General features: G+C 42.0%; 1 protein-coding gene across 1 annotated transcript; it reads right to left on the bottom strand.

Moving 5' to 3' along the window:
- Nucleotides 1-2644: 2644 nt before the first annotated feature.
- On the bottom strand, nt 2645-15673 carry LOC128697212 (tetraspanin-1). Its single transcript, XM_053788770.2, has 4 exons — nt 15478-15673; nt 14118-14291; nt 6867-7079; nt 2645-3949 (listed from the first exon to the last, which is right to left on the bottom strand). The coding sequence occupies exons 1-4, from the start codon at nt 15634-15636 to the stop codon at nt 3797-3799; spliced, it is 699 nt and encodes a 232-aa protein (XP_053644745.2). The 5' UTR covers nt 15637-15673; the 3' UTR covers nt 2645-3796.
- Nucleotides 15674-24591: the final 8918 nt, after the last annotated feature.

Here is a 24591-nt window from a genome sequence, read left to right as displayed (position 1 = left end):
ACATGACCCTCGTGTAGCACTGTCAGAAACATGACCCTCGTGTAGCACTGTCAGAAACATGACCCTCGTGTAGCACTGTCAGAAACATGACCCTCGTGTAGTACTGTCAGAAACATGACCCTCGTGTAGTACTGTCAGAAACATGACCCTCGTGTAGTACTGTCAGAAACATGACCCTCGTGTAGCACTGTCAGAAACATGACCCTCGTGTAGTACTGTCAGAAACATGACCCTCGTGTAGCACTGTCAGAAACATGACCCTCGTGTAGCACTGTCAGAAACATGAACCTCGTGTAGTACTGTCGGAAACATGACCCTCGTGTAGTACTGTCGGAAACATGACCCTCGTGTAGTACTGTCAGAAACATGACCCTCGTGTAGCACTGTCAGAAACATGACCCTCGTGTAGCACTGTCAGAAACATGACCCTCATGTAGTACTGTCGGAAACGTGACCCTCGTGTAGCACTGTCAGAAACATGACCCTCATGTAGTACTGTCGGAAACGTGACCCTCGTGTAGCACTGTCAGAAACATGACCCTCGTGTAGCACTGTCAGAAACATGACCCTCATGTAGTACTGTCGGAAACGTGACCCTCGTGTAGCACTGTCAGAAACATGACCCTCATGTAGTACTGTCGGAAACATGACCCTCGTGTAGCACTGTCAGAAACATGACCCTCGTGTAGTACTGTTGGAAACATGACCCTCGTGTAGTACTGTCAGAAACATGAACCTCGTGTAGTACTGTCGGAAACATGACCCTCGTGTAGTACTGTCGGAAACATGAACCTCGTATAGTACTGTCGGAAACATGAACCTCGTATAGTACTGTCGGAAACATGACCCTCATGTAGTACTGTCGGAAACGTGACCCTCGTGTAGCACTGTCAGAAACATGACCCTCGTGTAGTACTGTCGGAAACATGACCCTCGTGTAGTACTGTCGGAAACATGAACCTCGTGTAGTACTGTCGGAAACATGAACCTCGTGTAGTACTGTGGGAAACATGACCCTCGTGTAGTACTGTTGGAAACATGACCCTCGTATAGTACTGTCGGAAACATGAACCTCGTATAGTACTGTCGGAAACATGAACCTCGTATAGTACTGTCGGAAACATGAACCTCGTGTAGTACTGTCGGAAACATGAACCTCGTGTAGTACTGTCGGAAACATGACCCTCGTGTAGTACTGTCAGAAACATGAACCTCGTGTAGTACTGTCGGAAACATGAACCTCGTGTAGTACTGTCGGAAACATGAACCTCGTGTAGTACTGTCGGAAACATGAACCTCGTGTAGTACTGTCGGAAACATGAACCTCGTGTAGTACTGTCAGAAACATGAACCTCGTGTAGTACTGTCGGAAACATGACCCTCGTGTAGTACTGTCGGAAACATGAACCTCGTGTAGTACTGTCGGAAACATGAACCTCGTGTAGTACTGTCGGAAACATGAACCTCGCATCACCTACATACATTTGTGTAGTCTACAAATACAATTTTCTTGAACATGAAGTCTTAATTATACATGTATATCTATAACCAATTTAAAATTGTAGGTAAGGCATGATGGGCATAAATACACAATTTTTTCTTTTTTTTCAACACCTATTTTTCCATATATCCATATAACATTATAAACATGCACACACACACTATATATATATATATGTATATATACATATGTATATATATGTATATATATGTATATATATATATATATATATATATATATATATATATATATATATATATATATATATATATATATATATATATAAATGCATTATGTTTTCCTCAAAATTAATTTTGATAGGCCTATTCAAAATGCTAATACGTTGTGCACATACAAACTCACACATGCATACCATTTAAAGCATGTTATATCCACATTATGTGTGTCCAGTAATTTTTATAAACGTCACTAGGATACGTGTATAGCATAAAGTATGGTATAACATCAGGTATACAAGTTGATCATACGTAAATGCACTGACTGTATACATACTGCATGCTTGCATGATGTATTAAGTGAAATATGCAATTTATATTTTTTCACTGCCAATGTGTCCTTGCAAAATGCATTTGCTGGTAAAAGCCGAATCACTTTTGTCGCCAATATGCACCAATGCGCATCCTTAACCTTTGTTATTTACAATGAATTTTAATAGTTGCATCAACATCAAATCTGGTTAACTGACACACTGCCACTCCTTTTATCAGTCACACTTGGGTACCTTAACTTAAAAAAAAGTCCTCAGAGGTATATTTACGATGAAGACTAACAAAAGAGAAGGGAGAGAGAGAAATATATAAAAGCTTTGGTTCTTGTGTGACCAGTCTGAGATAGCAACACTGGCGGGAAGTGTGCCGACCAACCAATATATTCCATGAAATGTTTATTCTATTTGCCAGAGTGATCCGTGATTCCCTACACACATTTCGTCAATATTTGAGTACAAAACAAAATGCTAGTTTGAACTTAACCATCTTCTAAACTGAGTAAAATCACGTGTAACTGCACTGGTTATCTCCAAGAGAACTGCACCTAGGTGTAATACTTCAGCTGTACAAGCCACATGTACATGTTGGCCATGTGTATACAGCACCTCTTTTCAGTGTTCCACATTTCTGATAGCTTTCAATTGAGCCACTGTTTACTATGTTTGGTGCCTTTACCACTGCTCCACTATTATCGCCATTTTCATACAACAGTTGTATAAGGGAAAGGTGACTGGCGCCATATTTAGAGCTGTATATCATCCTAGGAGAGCCCCGTTCATACAGCTGTAAATATGGCACTGGTCATTCTTCCCTTACACAACTGTTGTATTAAAATGGTGATAACAGCTGAGCAGCAGTGAAAACACCAAACATAATGAACAATGGCTAAAGTGAAAGCCAACAAAAACATGGAATGCTGAGACGAGGAGCTGTATGCATAGGGCCCTCGTGTACACTAACCACGCTAGAGAGAGCGTACACTACAAGGATAGAACCTTTCCTATACATCAAACCCTGCTACTCCCCATTATAAAATGTGCAGTTAACTAGAAGTTTACACTATCAGGAGACACTACTTCCTGTGTTTCATTTACGTCTCAATAAACACAATATTGTACATTATTCGTATAAAGATCATGAAAATAATGAAACTGAGCCTCCGTGTTACATATAAATTGATATCAAATATTTATATCATAAAAACTCTCCATTGTCTCTTACATAAGAAATTCCTCCTTGTAAATGAATTATTTAATCCAGTTAAATATAAAAATAGGTTTTAGTCTTTAGCTACAACTATTGTATTTCCTATGTTCTCAATATACTGTCTTCAGTACAGTATATTCCATAATTATACTGGCTAAACTTAACAAGGGAATATGTACTGTAAAGTGCAAACGACTTAATGTTTTTTTTAGTATCTGGCATTAATGTACAAATTTTAAATGAAAAAAATCTAATTTCTTTCAGGCGTGTGGTCACGTAAATATGTATTTAAATTTGCTTTGAGATATAGCTGTGTAATTCATTTGTTTTATATTTACCAGTGTGACATGTAATTCAGACCACACGACCTTCCAGTAAAATGCATTTATATATTCTAACAGTGCTTCTTCCCCTATTGAGCTAAACTTTTTCAAGCACTAGATTTGGAAAGAAAAGTCATAACTATGCATCAAATACTTTCTCAAGCAAAAGGTGGAAAAGAAAGGTTATTTTCTTAGACGGTAGGATCGTCCTCTTCACTCTCCATCCCCAGGTCATATATTGGGGAACTGTTTTCCTCCTAGGCTTTGACGTGGTCAATGCGACGGACAGTACAGCAGAGGACCATTGAGAAGATCATGGCCAGGACCTCGATGAGCAGGATGGCTCCAACAACAGCAAGCAATTCATAGCTGTAGGTCTCTATCAGTTTTAGCATTTTCTTGGCACATCCCTGTTGAAGAAGGAAGAGTGGGTTACACAGGAATATAATGAATTAATACTACATTAGGCCTACTGGCCCATGCTAGGCAGTCAAACTCAAATCTCCATCAAAGAAAGAGTGGGTCACACAGGTCCTTGATAATGCGAGAAATTCTGAAAACTCTGGGAATATCACAATTTTTTCACAGTAGTTGTTGTGCATTATGTGATATCACCTGTTTACTGTCGTCCTACTGCAAAAACATAAGAATGAATTAACACTAAGCCTACTGACCCATGCTAGGCAGCAAACTCGCATCCACCTACACCCACTCGTGTATCAGTCTAATCTATAAATTTCAAGCTACCCAAAGTTCTTGCCTCAACGAAAGTGCAAGATATTTCTACAGTATAAGATGATTCTGTGGTTTCCCTGAAACTTCTCTTGTCAGGAACGTTGTCTCTTTTGGAATGTTTCCATAGTGTTAATTTGTTCTAAGCAGTGCTCTAGTATTGAAACTATTTTGGTACTGAATTAAGATGTAGCTTTATGGTACACTATCGTAGCAATACAATGTCATCAAATTTAAAGCAAATCCATTTGAGACATACATGTGTACTTGGATATTACAGTGGAACCTCGGCAGTCGAATTTAATTGGTTCCAGAAGGCTGTTCGAGTGCCGATCTGTTCGAGTACAGAACAAATTTTTCCCAACCAGTTTTCTTTTTGGTTGGCTGCTATTACTAACCCTCTTAGGCCTCATGGTGACTTATTTATACAAATAATATAAAAAAACACCAAAAAATGCAAAGAAATACAAAGTAGTTTACAGTGCAGTTCTGGAAGGTTGTGTTTGTTTGGTCGAGAGCTGAGCAAACACTCAACTACTGAGTGATCGAATACCAAATTGTTCAAGTACAGAGCTGTTCAAGTACTGTACCAAGGTTCCACTGTATCTATATCTGTTAATCATTCCATAGGTGGTCTGGTGGCCCGGTGGCCCGGTGGTCCGGTGGCCCGGTGGCCTGGTGGCTAAAGCTCCTGCTTCACACACGGAGGGCCCGGGTTCGATTCCCGGCGGGTAGAAACATTTCGACACGTTTCCTTACACCTGTTGTCCTGTTCACCTAGCAGTAAATAGGTACCTGGGTGTTAGTCGACTGGTGTGGGTCGCATCCTGGGGGACAAGATTAAGGACCCCAATGGAAATAAGTTAGACAGTCCTCGATGACGCACTGACTTTCTTGGGTTATCCTGGGTGGCTAACCCCCCGGGGTTAAAAATCCGAACGAAATCTTACTTACTTACTTACTTACAAGGATCATTGCCCTCCTGGCCTGGTTTTATACCAGACCCACAAAATTACATAGAAAATATTAGAGAAATAAGAAATCTTATTTTACCTCTATCTTTATACCTTTGATAAGTTCCAAGAGTTTCTCTATTCCTGGAGCCCAGTCTAAAGCCAGGCTTGTCTGCAGCTTGCCTGATCAACCAGACTGTTGTTGCTGGCTCTCTTTGATTCAAATATGCATCACAGCCTGATTGATCTGGCACTTGGTAAAGATACTTGTCCAGTTTCCTCTTGAAGACTTGTAAGCTGTTAGTCTTGTACCAGGGATGTTGATATAATGTTCTCTTATTGTGTCCATGGTGCCCTTGCTTTTCACTGGCTTTATTTTACACTTCCTCCCACATCTTTCACTCCAGTATGTTATGTCAGTGTGTAGCTCTGGGACCAGACCCTCAAGTACTTAACACTAAGTATCTGGTACTCACCAGTCAAGACAGTAGGCAGATGGATATTTAATTTCCTAACAAATAAAACCCAAAGAGTAATATTAACCCTTTGACTGTTTCGGCGGTATACCTACATCTTACGAGTCAGTGTTTCGGACTTATATATACTCAATAATTTTAGCGGCTTCAAATCAAGCAGGAGAAAGCTGGTAGGCCCACATGTGAGAGAATGGGTCTGTGTGGTCAGTGTGCACTGTATAAAAAAATCCTGCAGCACGCAGTACATAATGAAAAAAAATCTGACTGTGTTTTTGGATTAAAATGCCGACTTTGAGGTGTATTTTCGTGTAGTATTTATGGTTGTATTCTCATTTTTGTGGTCTCATTTGATAGAATGGAAAACATATTACAGAAACAGAGATGATTTTGATTAGTTTCACGATGAAAACGACCTTGAAATTGAGCTCAAAGTAGCAGAAATGTTTGATTTTTACCAATGTTCAGGAGTAAGCAAATCACACCACATGTTCAATACACGTCAACTGATGAGTCTAATATTCTTTCACTAGTGCACTGATATTATTTATATCATTTTTACAATAATGCAGTAGTCTGCATAACAGTAAATCTTCTATTTTTTGTGTGAATAAAAAATCAAAATAGAAAGCAAGAGTAACATAAGAGGGGCCTAGAGACATGACTAATGAACAGAAGATATGTTATTTTAGTGCCAAGAATGTCTGCATTGTTTATTTGGACCCTATTTTGAAATTGGCATCTTTTTAATTTGTGTGAAATTGGCCAAATTGCCAATTTCTGACCACTTTATTGGGTTGTTGAAATTGGTAAATGGACAGTTTCTTGTACTCAGTTGATAGAAAAAATGGAGTTGTGAAGAAATAGCTATGAGTTTGGTCAGCTGGAACAAAAGAATTGGCCGAAAATTGGGCTCAGAGTCTGTGAAATCGCCGATGCGTATATATCGCCGAGATTGCTAACTTTGTGGGAGCATAATTCCCTAAGTTTTTGATCAAATTTCATACTTTTGGTGACATTACCATCGGGAAGAGATTATCATTTCATAAGAAAACTTTTTTTTTTTTTCCAAGAAATTTTGCGACACCAGGAGACACTTTAGAATCTGGGGTTGCGACAGTCAAAGGGTTAAAAACAAAGTGAATATAATATTAATAATAATAACTTACGTCGGTGTAGATGGCCTTAGGGACCGTGGCTGAAATGAGCAGTTTTCTGGCTGCGTCACAGCCAGAACCATAAGCCGTGTTACAGCAGGAAGCAGGCGTGCTGTAGGAATCCAGTTTACCAGCAATACCAATGTCTACTGCATTACCATCATTGGCACCATTGAAGCGAGCATCGGCCCAGTCAGTAGGTCCCATTGAACCACAGCATTGGAGCTAAGAAATATTAATTAAAATGAATGACAGGAAATATTGCACAAGCAATAGATGTACAAATTAATTTAAAAGATGGTATATAAAACGTACAAAAAAGTCAATGTACAATTGGATCACAATGGATGTAGAGTACAGTGGTACCTTGGGATACAAAATTATTTTATTCCAGAAGGTTGTTCGAGTGCCGATACCAAACGAATTTGTTCCCATAAGGAATAATGTTAATTAGATTAATCCATTTCAGACCCCTAAAAATACAATTACAAAAGCACTTACAAAAATACTCTTACATAAATGTTCACATTTTGAGCTGTTCATATCCCAAGGTACCACTGTAGAGGCCTACCTTGTTAATACAGCAGTCGCTAATACAGCACTTTTCAATTAGTATAATTATGTGATTTTTAGCAATTTTAACCCTTAAACTGTCCAAACAGATTTACGTTCACATGCGTAATGCTCCAAAATTAGATCTACGTTTTTTTACATATTTTTAAATATAACAAAAAAATGTAGATCAAAGTTTTTTTACACGTTTTCAAATGTAAAAAAAGAAAAAGAAGAAATAGTTTTTTTACATAATTTCAAATGTTGAAAAAACGTAGATCTACGTTTGGACAGTTTAAGGGTTAAAAAAAAAAATAATTTTTTTTACTTTTGCATCATTTTTATAGGCCTAGTGCTATTGTGCATTTAATAAATGATAGAGTAAACATGTTTCTAGGCTTTTATATGTACTGACAAGTGGAAAAAAGGCTGTGATTCACTTTAAGGTGATATTGTTTCTTGATGCTGGTGAGGGGCTCTTGATCTAGGGAATTGGATCTGTGCTCCAGTTCCCTGAATTAAGCCTGAATACTTAACATTCCCCCACCACACATGCACTGTATAATCCTATGGGTTTAGCACTCCCCTATTATATAAATAATAATGTGATTAACACACCGAATTAGTGAGGTATTGCTGTATAAGGTCATGATTGTACACGTAAACACCTACCATCCGACTTACGACCGAGTTCGGTTCCGAGAAACCTGTTGTAAGTCGAAATGGTCGTAAGTCGAACTTCACTACTGAATATCAACAAAACATTTTTGTAATGACTTTATTTTATTGTTTTATTTTGGTATTTCATGTTTTACTTTGCTTTTTATGCTGTTAGCACTGTATTTTATACTGTAAGGTTTAGGATAAACACTGTGTACAACACAAATAGTTGTTTATTTCCCAGAAATTTGGCATAAAAAACACGGTCGTAAGTCAAGTGGTCGTAAGTCGAGTGGTCGTAAGTCGAGTGGTCGTAAGTCGAGTGGTCGTAAGTCGAGTGGTCGTAAGTCGAGTGGTCGTAAGTCGAGTGGTCGTAAGTCGAGTGGTCGTAAGTCGAGTGGTCGTAAGTCGAGTGGTCGTAAGTCGAGTGGTCGTAAGTCGAGTGGTCGTAAGTCGAGTGGTCGTAAGTCGGATAGTAGGTGTATTTCCTAGCACACTACCTTCATCATGTAACCTTCACAAACAACAAAATGCCACAGTCAGAAATTGAAATAAAGTGTAGCACAATAATATTCTAAGATATTTTTTTTCCAAACAAAAAATAGCATAGAACAGATTAACGGAAGTAGTAAATGGTACAACCAATGAAAGTTTTAAAACAATTCTGACAGAAGACTACACATGAAAAGTGTAGTTTTGTATTGGTAAATACAAACTACAGTCCTCATTACCTATCATCAAACATGTAATTCTTAAAATAATTAAACTCAATAAAAGCTATATAGCAAGTACAGTGGACCCCCGCATAACGATGGCATCACATAGCGATTAATCCGCTTACCGCTTGCTTTAATCGCAAAAATTTTGCCTCACATACCGCTTAAAAACCCGCTTACCGATTTTCGTCCGAGACGCGTCCAATGTGCAGCCTGAGCCACGCTCACATGTTCCGCCGGTGGCATTGTTTACCAGCCAGCCTCCGCGGTAACATCCAAGCATACAATCGGAATATTTCGTATTATTACAGTGTTTTCGGTGCTTTTTCTGGAAAATAAGTGACCATGGGCCCCAAGAAAGCTTCTAGTGCCAACCCTACAGCAATAAGGGTGAGAATTACAATAGAGATGAAGAAAAAGATCATTGATAAGTATGAAAGTGGAGTGCGTGTCTCCGAGCTGGCCAGGTTGTATAATAAACCCCAATCAACCATCGCTACTATTGGTGGTACAGCTGCTGCTGCTGCTGCACTGTCAGCTGCTGCTGCTGCTGTAGCATCGTCTGCTGCTGCTGTAACATCGTCTGTTGCTGCTGTACCACCGTCAGCTGCTGCTGCTGCTGTAGCATCGTCTGTTGCTGCTGTAGCATCATCTGTTGCTGCTGTACCACCGTCAGCTGCTGCTGCTGCTGCTGTAGCATCGTCTGCTGCTGCTGTAGCATCGTCTGCTGCTGCTGTAGCATCGTCTGTTGCTGCTGTTCCACCGTCAGCTGCTGCTGCTGCTGCTGCTGTAGCACCGTTGTTGGTGTGGCTTATTGAGAATACCAAGAAACAATTAACCCCAGAGGATTTGCCACCCAGGATAACCCAAAAAAGTCAGTGTCATCGAAGACTGTCTAACTTATTTCCATTGGGGTCCTTAATCTTGTCTCCCAGGATGCAACCCACACAAGTCGACTAACACCCAGGTGAACAGGGAAAAATGCCTGGAACTAGTGCTCATATTGGTGAATTTAAAGCCAGCAAAGGTAGGTTTGAGAGATTTAAGAATCGTAGTGGCATACACAGTGTGATAAGGCCTGTTCTGGAAGAAAATGCCAAACAGGACCTACAGTACTCAGGAGGAAAAGGCACTCCCAGGACACAGTGTCTCATCAGTCATTGCTGCATCTTCAATAAAGGTAAGTGTCATTTATTCTTCATTTAGTAGAGTAGTACATGCACAATATATATTGTGCATGTACTACTCTACTATTGTGCATGTATCCTTCTCTTTGTGTGTAGGAAAATGTATATTTCATGTGGTAAATTTTTTTTTCATACTTTTGGGTGTCTTGCACGGATTAATTTGATTTCCATTATTTCTTATGGGGAAAATTCATTCGCATAACGATTATTTCGCATAACAATTACCCCTCTTGCACGGATTAAAATCGTTATGCGGGGGTCCACTGTACTAATGTGATACTCAATTCTTTTGTATTCATTGTAACTTCTAAATTTATATTTACAACCACCTAAGAGACCTTGTATATAAAGGCACTTGATTAGTCATTCCCTTATTAATCTTAAATTAGGCTTAAGTTTGGTATAAACCTTGGTAATAAATACCGACAAGTTGGTTTAGAAAGACACGTAAGCAAACACTATAACATATTTATTAGAAAACGTTTCGGTCCTGGGACCTTGATCACTTCTAACATACAGAGGTAATGTCTTTCTACCTCTGTATGTTAGAAGTGATCAAGGTCCCAGGACCGAAACGTTTTCTAATAAATATGTTATAGTGTTTGCTTACGTGTCTTTCTAAACCAGGCTTAAGTTTGCCCGAAGTGCTGCATATTAAGAAGCTTCCTGTATGTACACCCAAATGTCATTCACCTCTATACAAACACTGTATCAAGCTGAAATAGAGAATCTGAATCTAAACAGTTTACAGGAGGACCCCGCTGTACAGCACTTCGCTTTACGACGTTTTGCTAATGCAGCAGTTTTTAATTATAGCCGTTCTTCATTTGTGCAGACTTCCTACAATAAATATATTCACTACTCACTATAAGATAAAGCTGAAAATATTTTAAGGTAATTAGTGAGTGTACTGTATGTGTATATTTTATGCCTAGCTCTGTTGCTCACTTAATAGTATATGATAGTGTAAACATGTTATCAGTTTTTTATATTCATTTGAAAGAACCTAATCTGCTGTATAAGTGGGGGCCTACAGTAGCTCAGAACCTAATCTGCTGTATAAGTGGGGCCCTACAGTAGCTCAGAACCTAACCTGCTGTATAAGTGGGGGCCTACAGTAGCTCAGAACCTAATCTGCTGTATAAGTGGGGCCCTACAGTAGCTCAGAACCTAACCTGCTGTATAAGTGGGGCCCCTACAGTAGCTCAGAACCTAATCTGCTGTATAAGTGGGGCCCTACAGTAGCCCAGAACCTAATCTGTTGTATAAGTGGGGCCCTACAGTAGCTCAGAACCTAACCTGCTGTATAAGTGGGGCCCTACAGTAGCTCAGAACCTAACCTGCTGTATAAGTGGGGCCCTACAGTAGCTCAGAACCTAACCTGCTGTATAAGTGGGGCCCTACAGTAGCTCAGAACCTAACCTGCTGTATAAGTGGGGCCCCTACAGTAGCTCAGAACCTAATCTGCTGTATAAGTGGGGCCCTACAGTAGCTCAGAACCTAACCTGCTGTATAAGTGGGGCCCTACAGTAGCTCAGAACCTAACCTGCTGTATAAGTGGGGCCCTACAGTAGCTCAGAACCTAACCTGCTGTATAAGTGGGGCCCTACAGTAGCTCAGAACCTAACCTGCTGTATAAGTGGGGCCCTACAGTAGCTCAGAACCTAACCTGCTGTATAAGTGGGGCCCTACAGTAGCTCAGAACCTAACCTGCTGTATAAGTGGGGCCCTACAGTAGCTCAGAACCTAACCTGCTGTATAAGTGGGGCCCTACAGTAGCTCAGAACCTAACCTGCTGTGTAAGTGGGGCCCTACAGTAGCTCAGAACCTAACCTGCTGTATAAGTAGGGCCCTACAGTAGCTCAGAACCTAACCTGCTGTATAAGTGGGGCCCTACAGTAGCTCAGAACCTAACCTGCTGTATAAGTGGGGCCCTACAGTAGCTCAGAACCTAACCTGCTGTATAAGTGGGGCCCTACAGTAGCTCAGAACCTAACCTGCTGAATAAGTGGGGCCCTACAGTAGCTCAGAACCTAACCTGCTGTATAAGTGGGGCCCTACAGTAGCTCAGAACCTAACCTGCTGTATAAGTGGGGCCCTACAGTAGCTCAGAACCTAACCTGCTGTATAAGTGGGGCCCTACAGTAGCTCAGAACCTAACCTGCTGTATAAGTGGGGCCCTACAGTAGCTCAGAACCTAACCTGCTGTATAAGTGGGGCCCTACAGTAGCTCAGAACCTAACCTGCTGTATAAGTGGGGCCCTACAGTAGCTCAGAACCTAACCTGCTGTATAAGTGGGGCCCTACAGTAGCTCAGAACCTAATCTGCTGTATAAGTGGGGCCCTACAGTAGCTCAGAACCTAATCTGCTGTATAAGTGGGGCCCTACAGTAGCTCAGAACCTAACCTGCTGTATAAGTGGGGCCCTACAGTAGCTCAGAACCTAATCTGTATAAGTGGGGCCCTATAGTAGCTCAGAACCTAACCTGCTGTATAAGTGGGGCCCTACAGTAGCTCAGAACCTAACCTGCTGCATAAGTGGGGCCCCTACAGTAGCTCAGAACCTAACCTGCTATATAAGTGGGGTCCTACAGTAGCTCAGAACCTAACCTGCTGTATAAGTGGGGCCCCTACAGTAGCTCAGAACCTAACCTGCTATATAAGTGGGGCCCTACAGTAGCTCAGAACCTAACCTGCTGTATAAGTGGGGCCCTGCAGTAGCTCAGAACCTAACCTGCTGTATAAGTGGGGCCCTACAGTATCTCAGAACCTAACCTGCTGTATAAGTGGGGCCCTACAGTAGCTCAGAACCTAACCTGCTGTATAAATAGGGCCCTACAGTAGCTCAGAACCTAACCTGCTGTATAAGTGGGGCCCTACAGTAGCTCAGAACCTAACCTGCTGTATAAGTGGGGCCCTACAGTAGCTCAGAACCTAACCTGCTGTATAAGCAGGCCCCTACAGTAGCCCAGAAGCTAACCTGCTGTATAAGCAGGCCCCTACAGTAGCCCAGAACCTAACCTGCTGTATAAGCAGGGCCCTACAGTAGCCCAGAACCTAACCTGCTGTACAAGCAGGCCCCTACAGTAGCCCAGAACCTAACCTGCTGTACAAGCAGGCCCCTACAGTAGCCCAGAAGCTAGCCTGCTGTATAAGCAGGGCCCTACAGTAACCCAGAAGCTAACCTGCCATATAAGTGGGGCCCTACAGTAGCCCAGAACCTAACCTGCCGTATAAGTGGGGCCCTACAGTAGCCCAGAACCTAACCTGCCATATAAGTGGGGTCCTACAGTACCCCAGAACCTAACCTGCCGTATAAGTGGGGTCCTACAGTAGCCCAGAACCTAACCTGCCATATAAGTGGGGCCCTACAGTAGCCCAGAACCTAACCTGCTATATAAGTGGGGCCCTACAGTAGCCCAGAACCTAACCTGCTGTATAAGTGGAGCCCTACAGTAGCCCAGAACCTAACCTGCTGTATAAGTGGGGCCCTACAGTAGCCCAAAACCTAAACTGCCATATAAGTGGGGCCCTAAAGTAGCCCAGAACCTAACCTGCCATATAAGTGGGGCACTACAGTAGCCCAGAACCTAACCTGCCATATAAGTGGGGCACTACAGTAGCCCAGAACCTAACCTGCTATATAAGTGGAGCCCTACAGTAGCCCAGAACCTAACCTGCTGTATAAGTGGGGCCCTACAGTAGCCCAAAACCTAACCTGCCATATAAGTGGGGCCCTACAGTAGCCCAGAACCTAACCTGCCATATAAGTGGGGCACTACAGTAGCCCAGAACCTAACCTGCTATATAAGTGGGGCCCTACAGTAGCCCAGAACCTAACCTGCTGTATAAGTGGAGCCCTACAGTAGCCCAGAACCTAACCTGCTGTATAAGTGGGGCCCTACAGTAGACCAGAACCTAACTTGCTGTATAAGCAGGGCCTTCCTGTAAGATAAGAATACAGTACATAGTTTTTAATATATTGGAGGTATTTAATAATTCAATAAAAACTTGCTATTAGTGATTATATTAAGGAAAAGCTAGATACACGAATTGCAGGAATAATAGACAAGGACAGAAACAATACAGGTTGACAATTGTTCAGCTGTAAGTGTTTATCACTTGTAGAGGATCATAGTCTAGCTCACCTCAGACTGGATAACATCGAAGGCCTGTGTCTTGAGGTCATTGTAGCCATAATCATGTTGGATAGCCTTGGCCATCGACTCTTCAGCAAGTTTCTTGAATCGTTCCTCGTTACTCTTCAGCCAAATACCCGCGCCGATCTGACCAATAAACAGCACGAACACCAAGGCAAAGAACTGTGGGAAATAAAATATAAAGAATGTTTTGCCAGCCAATGGTTTCTTCAGTCCAATACAGAGAAGAATGATGAAAGATGAAAAGAATGAAGTAATCAGTCCCTCAGTCTGGAGTTTTGTTCAGTCCCTCAACACCGAGATCACAGTCATCCTATTAACTGGTCCTCTGCCCAAACTATTTTAGCGCTTCTTTTTGATTATATAATAATTATACGATATGCCCAAACTGTCTATCCTTTCTAGCCTTCACAGTTGCATCTTGAAGATTTCCTCATACACAACTTTCCTTGTATGAATCTTAGTTCTGGCTTTTCTGTAAATACCTTCCTTTCTCATTACATTGTCAAATACTCCAAACTTCACAACACTGATGACTTAACCTGATATTTATCTCCTCTCTCTACCTCTGCTCCTTTCCTATATTTTATTACCTTTCCTGCCTTCTGCCAAGGTGGGTTCTGTCCTGTGGGGGTTTTGTTCCACTGGGATTTGATCCCACACTCATGGTCCAGTAAGTCTCCTGCAGTGCTGCTCTCTTCTCTTGTTCCTAGACTACCTCCACTATTACTTCTACTAGTACTATCTCTTCACTAAGTCTCCATCTTCTGACTCACTGCCATCGTTTATAATTTACAACGTTCCTTCAATCCTCAATGCCACACAGGTCCTCAATCTACAAACACATTGTATTCCTGTTTTTTCAGGTAATAAACAAGTTGCTTGTACAGAAAACAATAGCACAGAGGATGGAATGTTGCATGTTTATATTGCGAGTTGACAACTGTACCGTTCTGATTACTTCCTACATGTTAAATTTGAAGTTTTGGTGTAACTTATGGTGTTCGTAAGTTTGGGAACTTTCTGTATCTTAAATACTGTAGGTAACTTCCTGTATAAATAATACTGTACTGTAATAGTGTTAAATACGTCACTTAGAATACTAACAAAATATTCTGTTAAATGGATATACAATATCTAGAATTCCTAGACAATACTGCTGATCAATCAGGGACCGGCTGGGGCTTGAACCCATGGTGAGTCCTGAAACTCACAGACCAGTGCATTATCCACTTGGGCAGATGGCCAAGTGGTTAATGCCTGCACGGGTTCTAACCCCAATCATTCCGTGATTTATTTGCAATCGTGTTACGATTTCACAAGTATTGTTGATGAATAAGGGACTCACCGTGGCAAGCATGCACTGGGACTCCTGGAAGGCACCGCAACAGCCCAGGAAGCCCATGATGAACATGACAGCTCCCACCGCCATGAGGAAGTACAGCACATAGTTGTAGCCTTCAATGTCCTGCGTCACTGGTGCCATCCTGGCACCGTCCAGGTACATCCATAACGACGTGCCCAGCAGAGCTCCTCCCAAGATCTGTTGGTACAAACATCAAGGTTATTAATCTCTATCTGCTAATAGCTTCAAAGTTACTGTAAAACACACACCTCCTTTCCCTAATATAATCCTAGCAACAATTAAATATAGCCTCTCCTCACTTAACGACAGAGTTCCGTTCCTGAGACCACGTTGTTAAACAAATTCGTCACTAAGTGAGGAGCAAACTGTAATGGTAGTGAGTTTGTGTCAACCATCTTTGATATGGTTTTAATGTCACCTTTGCACAATTTATAACATTTCTGGTATATTTTTAAATGTTTATACAGTAGTGTATTGTGTATTGTAATAAACAGAATAGAGGAAATCAGCTCTAATATACATTATTTTGGTATGCATACTGGTCAGAGAGCCCGTCGTAAGTCCGAGTCGTCAGTATACGAGTATGTTGCTAAGTGAGGAGAGGCTGTATGTTAAATGTGTTAAAAATGTATTAATATACAATAAAAATACAATTCTTTCAATCATAAATATATTAAAAACTATATTCTTATTCTCACTACTTGTAATATAATTCAACTTTAAATATGGTAATACAACTAGAGGCAAGTATGAGGGAGAAATTACCAACAAGCTATTATCTTTTTTGTTTATTATTAACACATCGGCCATTTCCCACCAAGGCAGGGTGGCCACCAAGGCAGGGTGGCCACCAAGGCAGGGTGGCCACCAAGGCAGGGTGGCCACCAAGGCAGGGTGGCCACCAAGGCAGGGTGGCCAACAAGGCAGGGTGGCCACCAAGGTAGGGTGGCCACCAAGGCAGGGTGGCCACCAAGGCAGGGTGGCCACCAAGGCAGGGTGGCCACCAAGGCAGGGTGGCCACCAAGGTAGGGTGGCCACCAAGGCAGGGTGGCCCCCAAGGCAGGGTGGCCACCAAGGCAGGGTGGCCACCAAGGCAGGGTGGCCCCCAAGGCAGGGTGGCCACCAAGGCAGGGTGGCCACCAAGGCAGGGTGGCCACCAAGGCAGGGTGGCCACCAAGGCAGGGTGGCCACCAAGGCAGGGTGGCCACCAAGGCAGGGTGGCCACCAAGGCAGGGTGGCCACCAAGGCAGGGTGACCACCAAGGCAGGGTGACCACCAAGGCAGGGTGACCACCAAGGCAGGGTGACCACCAAGGCAGGGTGGCCACCAAGGCAGGGTGGCCACCAAGGCAGGGTGACCACCAAGGCAGGGTGGCCACCAAGGCAGGGTGGCCACCAAGGCAGGGTGACCACCAAGGCAGGGTGGCCACCAAGGCAGGGTGGCCACCAAGGCAGGGTGGCCACCAAGGCAGGGTGACCACCAAGGCAGGGTGGCCACCAAGGCAGGGTGGCCACCAAGGCAGGGTGGCCACCAAGGCAGGGTGACCACCAAGGCAGGGTGGCCACCAAGGCAGGGTGGCCACCAAGGCAGGGTGGCCACCAAGGCAGGGTGACCACCAAGGCAGGGTGACCACCAAGGCAGGGTGACCACCAAGGCAGGGTGGCCACCAAGGCAGGGTGACCACCAAGGCAGGGTGGCCACCAAGGCAGGGTGGCCACCAAGGCAGGGTGGCCACCAAGGCAGGGTGACCACCAAGGCAGGGTGACCACCAAGGCAGGGTGACCACCAAGGCAGGGTGGCCACCAAGGCAGGGTGACCACCAAGGCAGGGTGACCACCAAGGCAGGGTGGCCACCAAGGCAGGGTGGCCACCAAGGCAGGGTGACCACCAAGGCAGGGTGACCACCAAGGCAGGGTGCCACCAAGGCAGGGTGGCCACCAAGGCAGGGTGACCACCAAGGCAGGGTGACCACCAAGGCAGGGTGGCCACCAAGGCAGGGTGGCCACCAAGGCAGGGTGACCACCAAGGCAGGGTGGCCACCAAGGCAGGGTGGCCACCAAGGCAGGGTGGCCACCAAGGCAGGGTGACCACCAAGGCAGGGTGGCCACCAAAGCAGAGTGTAGACACTGTACTTCCCATCTCCAGGACTCGGGGTCCAGCCTGCCAGTTTCCCTGAATCCCTTCATAAATGTTACCTTAGTTACACTCCAACAGCATGCCAGGTCCTAAACACCATTTGTCTCCATTTGCTCCTATCAAACACGGTCACGCACGCCTGCTGGAAGTCCAAGCCCCTCGCACACAAAACCTCCTTTACCCCCTCCCTCCAACCTTTCCTAGGTCGACCCCTACCCCGCCTTCCTTCCACTACAGATTTATACACTCTCAAAGTTATTCTATTTTGTTCTAACCTCTGTACTTGTCCAAACCATCTCATAAGATGCTCGCTCATAAGACTCATAAGATGCTCGCTCATAAGATGCTCGCTCATAAGATGCTCGCTCATAAGATACTCATAAGATGCTCGCTCATAAGATACTCATAAGATACTCACTCATAAGACACTCATAAGATGCTCACTCATAAGACACTCATAAGATGCTCGCTCATAAGATACTCATAAGATGCTCGCTCATAAGATACTCATAAGATGCTCACTCATAAGATACTCATAAGATGCTCACTCATAAGACACTCATAAGATGCTCACTCATAAGACACTCATAAGATGCTCGCTCATAAGATACTCATAAGATGCTCGCTCATAAGATACTCATAAGATGCTCACTCATAAGATACTCATAAGATGCTCACTCATAAGACACTCATAAGATGCTCACTCATAAGACACTCATAAGATGCTCACTCATAAGATACTCATAAGATGCTCACTCATAAGATGCTCACTCATAAGACACTCATAAGATGCTCGCTCATAAGATACTCATAAGATGCTCGCTCATAAGATACTCATAAGATGCTCGCTCATAAGATACTCAAAAGATGCTCACTCATAAGACACTCATAAGATGCTCATAAGACACTCATAAGATACTCACTCATAAGACACTCATAAGATGCTCACTCATAAGATACTCATAAGATGCTCACTCATAAGATACTCATAAGATGCTCACTCATAAGATGCTCACTCATAAGACACTCAGCTCACTCATAAGATGCTCACTCATAAGATACTCATAAGATGCTCACTCATAAGATACTCGTAAGATGCTCACTCATAAGATACTCATAAGATGCTCATAAGATACTCATAAAATGCTCACTCATAAAATGCTCACTCATAAAATTCTCACTCATAAAATGCTCACTCATAAAATACTCATAAAATGCTTATAAAATGATCACTCATAAAATGCTCACTCATAAAATGCTCGCTCATAAAATACTCACTCATAAAATGCTCTCATAAAATGCTCACTCATAAAATGCTCTCATAAAATTCTCACTCATAAAATGCTCACTCATAAAATGCTCACTCATAAAATGCTCACTCACAAAATGCTCACTCATAAAATGCTCACTCATAAAATGCTCACTCATAAAATGCTCACTCATAAAATGCTCACTCATAAAATGCTCACTCATAAAATGCTCACTCATAAAATGCTCATAAAATGCTCACTCATAAAATGCTCACTCATAAAATGCTTGCTCATAAAATGCTCACTCATAAAATGCTCACTCATAAAATGTTCACTCATAAAATGTTCACTCATAAAATGCTCACTCATAAAATGCTCATAAAATGCTCACTCATAAAATGTTCACTCATAAAATGTTCACTCATAAAATGCTCACTCATAAAATGCTCACTCATAAAATGCTCGCTCATAAAATGATCGCTCATAAAATGCTCACTCATAAAATGCTCACTCATAAAACGCTTGCTCATAAAATGCTCACTCATAAAATGCTCACTCATAAAATGCTCACTCATAAAATGTTCACTCATAAAATGCTTGCTCATAAAATGCTCACTCATAAAATGCTCACTCATAAAATGCTTGCTCATAAAATGTTCACTCATAAAATGCTCACTCATAAAATGTTCACTCATAAAATGCTCACTCATAAAATGTTCACTCATAAAATGCTTGCTCATAAAATGCTCACTCATAAAATGTTCACTCATAAAATGCTTGCTCATAAAATGCTCACTCATAAAATGTTCACTCATAAAATGCTTGCTCATAAAATGCTCACTCATAAAATGCTTGCTCATAAAATGCTCACTCATAAAATGTTCACTCATAAAATGCTTGCTCATAAAATGCTCACTCATAAAATGCTCACTCATAAAATGCTTGCTCATAAAATGCTCACTCATAAAATGTTCACTCATAAAATGCTTGCTCATAAAATGCTCACTCATAAAATGTTCACTCATAAAATGCTTGCTCATAAAATGCTCACTCATAAAATGTTCACTCATAAAATGCTTGCTCATAAAATGCTCACTCATAAAATGTTCACTCATAAAATGCTTGCTCATAAAATGCTCACTCATAAAATGTTCACTCATAAAATGCTTGCTCATAAAATGCTCACTCATAAAATGTTCACTCATAAAATGCTTGCTCATAAAATGCTCACTCATAAAATGCTCACTCATAAAATGCTCACTCATAAAATGTTCACTCATAAAGTGCTTGCTCATAAAATGCTCACTCATAAAATGCTTACTCATAAAATGCTCACTCATAAAATGCTTGCTCATAAAATGTTCACTCATAAAGTGCTCACTCATAAGATGTTCACGGCCTGGTCATGGACCAGGCCGTGGGGGCACCGACCCCTCTAACACCCTCAAGGTAGACTCCCTACAGGTATAGGGTCATTGATTCCTCCCTCTTCCATAACCGATGTAAATTATGATGTACCTTTCTCGCCTGTGTTCCAAGGAATACAGTTGAAGAGACTTCAAGCATTATCAGTAGGTCAGATGAATGTGAACGACAGTGAAAGGTGTCTGTTAGTATACTGTTAGTATACAACAGTAGTCCAGCCTGGAGAGACCTGGTTACTAAAACACCATCATTACCTCGTTATTTCTTATATTTATGGTGATTGTGGTGGTGGTGGATAATGGTGGTGGTTGTAGATGGATATACCTTTGAAGAGTTTCGAGAGTTTCTCTACTCTCTGAGCCCGGGCATGGGCCAGGCTTGTCTGGATAATGATGGTAGTTGTGGATGGATAATGATGGTAGTTATGGACGGATAATGATGGTAGTTATGGACGGATAATGATGGTAGTTATGGATGGATAATGATGGTAGTTGTGGACGGATAATGATGGTAGTTATGGACGGATAACGATGGTAGTTGTGGATGGATAATGATGGTAGTTGTGGATGGATAATGATGGTAGTTATGGATGGATAATGATGGTAGTTGTGGACGGATAATGATGGTAGTTGTGGATGGATAATGATGGTAGTTGTGGATGGATAATGATGGTAGTTGTGGATGGATAATGATGGTAGTTGTGGATGGATAATGATGGTAGTTGTGGACGGATAATGATGGTAGTTGTGGATGGATAATGATGGTAGTTGTGGATGGATAATGATGGTAGTTGTGGATGGATAATGATGGTAGTTGTGGATGGATAATGATGGTAGTTGTGGATGGATAATGATGGTAGTTGTGGACGGATAATGATGGTAGTTGTGGATGGATAATAATGGTAGTTGTGGACGGATAATGATGGTAGTTGTGGATGGATAATAATGGTAGTTGTGGACGGATAATGATGGTAGTTGTGGATGGATAATGATGGTAGTTGTGGATGGATAATAATGGTAGTTGTGGATGGATAATGATGGTAGTTGTGGATGGATAATGATGGTAGTTGTGGACGGATAATGATGGTAGTTGTGGATGGATAATAATGGTAGTTGTGGACGGATAATGATGGTAGTTGTGGATGGATAATAATGGTAGTTGTGGACGGATAATGATGGTAGTTGTGGATGGATAATAATGGTAGTTGTGGACGGATAATGATGGTAGTTGTGGACGGATAATGATGGTAGTTGTGGATGGATAATAATGGTAGTTGTGGACGGATAATGATGGTAGTTATGGACGGATAATGATGGTAGTTACGGACGGATAATGATGGTAGTTGTGGATGGATAATGATGGTAGTTGTGGATGGATAATGATGGTAGTTGTGGACGGATAATGATGGTAGTTATGGACGGATAATGATGGTAGTTACGGACGGATAATGATGGTAGTTGTGGATGGATAATGATGGTAGTTATGGACGGATAATGATGGTAGTTATGGATGGATAATGATGGTAGTTGTGGATGGATAATGATGGTAGTTGTGGACGGATAATGATGGTAGTTATGGACGGATAATGAAGGTAGTTATGGACGGATAATGATGGTAGTTATGGACGGATAATGAAGGTAGTTATGGACGGATAATGATGGTAGTTATGGACGGATAATGATGGTAGTTATGTAAGAGATGGACAATAACAATGGTATTCAAAGGTTGCCGTGGTCGTCTAACATTTACATAATCCCACAGACCGCTAACTGAGCCTTCAAACTAACTAAGCTCCCTATAAACGTGATTTACACACTCGTTAACCCCGTTCTTGTGATAAACGTTGTCTTCTAAACCTTTAAATCTTTACACACTTGTTCACCCTGTTCTGACTCTTATTACTGACTAACAATGAAGACTCTTGACTCATAATGACTCCAACAACATGATCGTTGGAGAAGCCAGGTATAGATACTCAAAAATCCAGGACAAAAAGAATTAATGTACAGTTGCTATGGATCCCATCACACATTGGATTACTTGTTCATGATAAAGTTGATATGTTAGCCAAGAAGAGTATCCTTTGATACCTTTAAAGAGTTTTGAGAGTTTCTCTACTCTCTGAGCCCGGTCAGGGGCCAGGCTCAGAGAATGTAGAATATAACTGGTATATCTGTGTCTAGCATTAGGAATAATATTAAGTGAGAAGTAAATAATGAAATACGTTGTTATAGGGATGCAATTCGAAGCCTAAGTAGATTTATCAGTCATAATAACATGAACGTAGATAAGCAGGTTCATGGAGCAACTTGTAATGTGAACACTGATGTTGTAGTGGCCACGCTTAGGCTTGGTTACAAGTACTGACTGATGTTGTAGTGGCCAGACTTAGGCTTGGTTACAAGTACTGACTGATGTTGTAGTGGCCAGACTTAGGCTTGGTTACAAGTACTGACTGATGTTGTAGTGGCCAGGCTTAGGCTTGGTTACAAGTACTGACTGATGGTGTAGTGGCCAGACTTAGGCTTGGTTACAAGTACTGACTGATGTTGTAGTGGCCAGACTTAGGCTTGGTTACAAGTACTGACTGATGGTGTAGTGGCCAGACTTAGGCTTGGTTACAAGTACTGACTGATGTTGTAGTGGCCAGACTTAGGCTTGGTTACAAGTACTGACTGATGGTGTAGTGGCCAGACTTAGGCTTGGTTACAAGTACTGACTGATGTTGTAGTGGCCAGACTTAAGCTTGGTTACAAGTACTTCTGACAGTCACACAGACTGATGTAACCAGACTTAGGCTTGGTTACAAGTACTTCTGACAGTCACACAGACTGATGTAACCAGACTTAGGCTTGGTTACAAGTACTTCTGACAGTCACACAGACTGATGTAACCAGACTTAAGCTTGGTTACAAGTACTTCTGACAGTCACACAGACTGATGTAACCAGACTTAGGCTTGGTTACAAGTACTTCTGACAGACACACAGACTGATGTAAACAGACTTAAGCTTGGTTACAAGTACTTCTGACAGACACACAGACTGATGTAACCAGACTTAGGCTTGGTTACAAGTACTTCTGACAGACACACAGACTGATGTAAACAGACTTAAGCTTGGTTACAAGTACTTCTGACAGTCACACAGACTGATGTAACCAGACTTAGGCTTGGTTACAAGTACTTCTGACAGTCTGACAGACTGATGTAACCAGACTTAGGCTTGGTTACAAGTACTTCTGACAGACACACAGACTGATGTAAACAGACTTAAGCTTGGTTACAAGTACTTCTGACAGACACACAGACTGATGTAACCAGACTTAGGCTTGGTTACAAGTACTTCTGACAGACACACACTGATGTAACCAGACTTAGGCTTGGTTACAAGTACTTCTGACAGACACACAGACTGATGTAACCAGACTTAGGCTTGGTTACAAGTACTTCTGACAGTCACACTGACTGATGTAACCAGACTTAGGCTTGGTTACAAGTACTTCTGACAGACACACAGACTGATGTAACCAGACTTAGGCTTGGTTACAAGTACTTCTGACAGTCTGACAGACACACACATGATCAAATCAAATGCAAAGTACTTGATCAGTCTTATGGTCACTGTCTTGAACACTATGTGCTTAATTGTCCACTTATTGAGGAATACAGAGACAGACAGTATAATAACCTATGTGACATGTCAAGATACATTTATTAGAATAAGATACCAGACATATTAAGCAAATTCCTAAATTTGTTTGTAACAGATCAGTCAACTGTAGATCAAAATCCAAATGTACTCCTCTTAACCCTTTTGAAGCATAGTTCCTAGGCCTATTGTGTATCGATATGCTCTTGTGCTACTGTCAACAGGATGGATATGAGGTACACAATAAACTAGCCACTACCATCCACAGGATGGATATGAGGTGCACAATAAACTAGCCACTACCATCCACAGGATGGATATGAGGTGCACAATAAACTAGCCACTACCATCCACAGGATGGATATGAGGTGCACAATAAACTAGCCACTACCATCCACAGGATGGATATGAGGTGCACAATAAACTATCCACTACCATCCACAGGATGGATATGAGGTACACAATAAACTAGCCACTACCATCCACAGGATGGATATGAGGTACACAATAAACTAGCCACTACCATCCACAGGATGGATATGAGGTACACAATAAACTAACCACTACCATCCACAGGATGGATATGAGGTACACAATAAACTAGCCACTACCATCCACAGGATGGATATGAGGTAC

The sequence above is a fragment of the Cherax quadricarinatus genome, chromosome 89, assembly GCF_038502225.1.
Source record: "Cherax quadricarinatus isolate ZL_2023a chromosome 89, ASM3850222v1, whole genome shotgun sequence".
Taxonomy (NCBI): Eukaryota; Metazoa; Arthropoda; class Malacostraca; order Decapoda; family Parastacidae; genus Cherax; species Cherax quadricarinatus.
Note: the sequence above shows the minus strand (reverse complement) of the source record. Positions and strands in the feature narration are given on the sequence as shown.

Bases quoted from the DNA above. Each gene is read 5' to 3' on its own strand.
- LOC128697212 (XM_053788770.2), bottom strand. From the start codon at position 15,636: ATGTACCTGGACGGTGCCAGGATGGCACCAGTGACGCAGGACATTGAA. The intron at 14,292-15,477 runs GTGAGTCCCTTA...TATTTCCCACAG, and splicing joins CCCAGTGCATGCTTGCCACG to TTCTTTGCCTTGGTGTTCGT. The intron at 3,950-6,866 runs GTAAGTTATTAT...CTTCTTCAACAG, and splicing joins CTAAGGCCATCTACACCGAC to GGATGTGCCAAGAAAATGCT.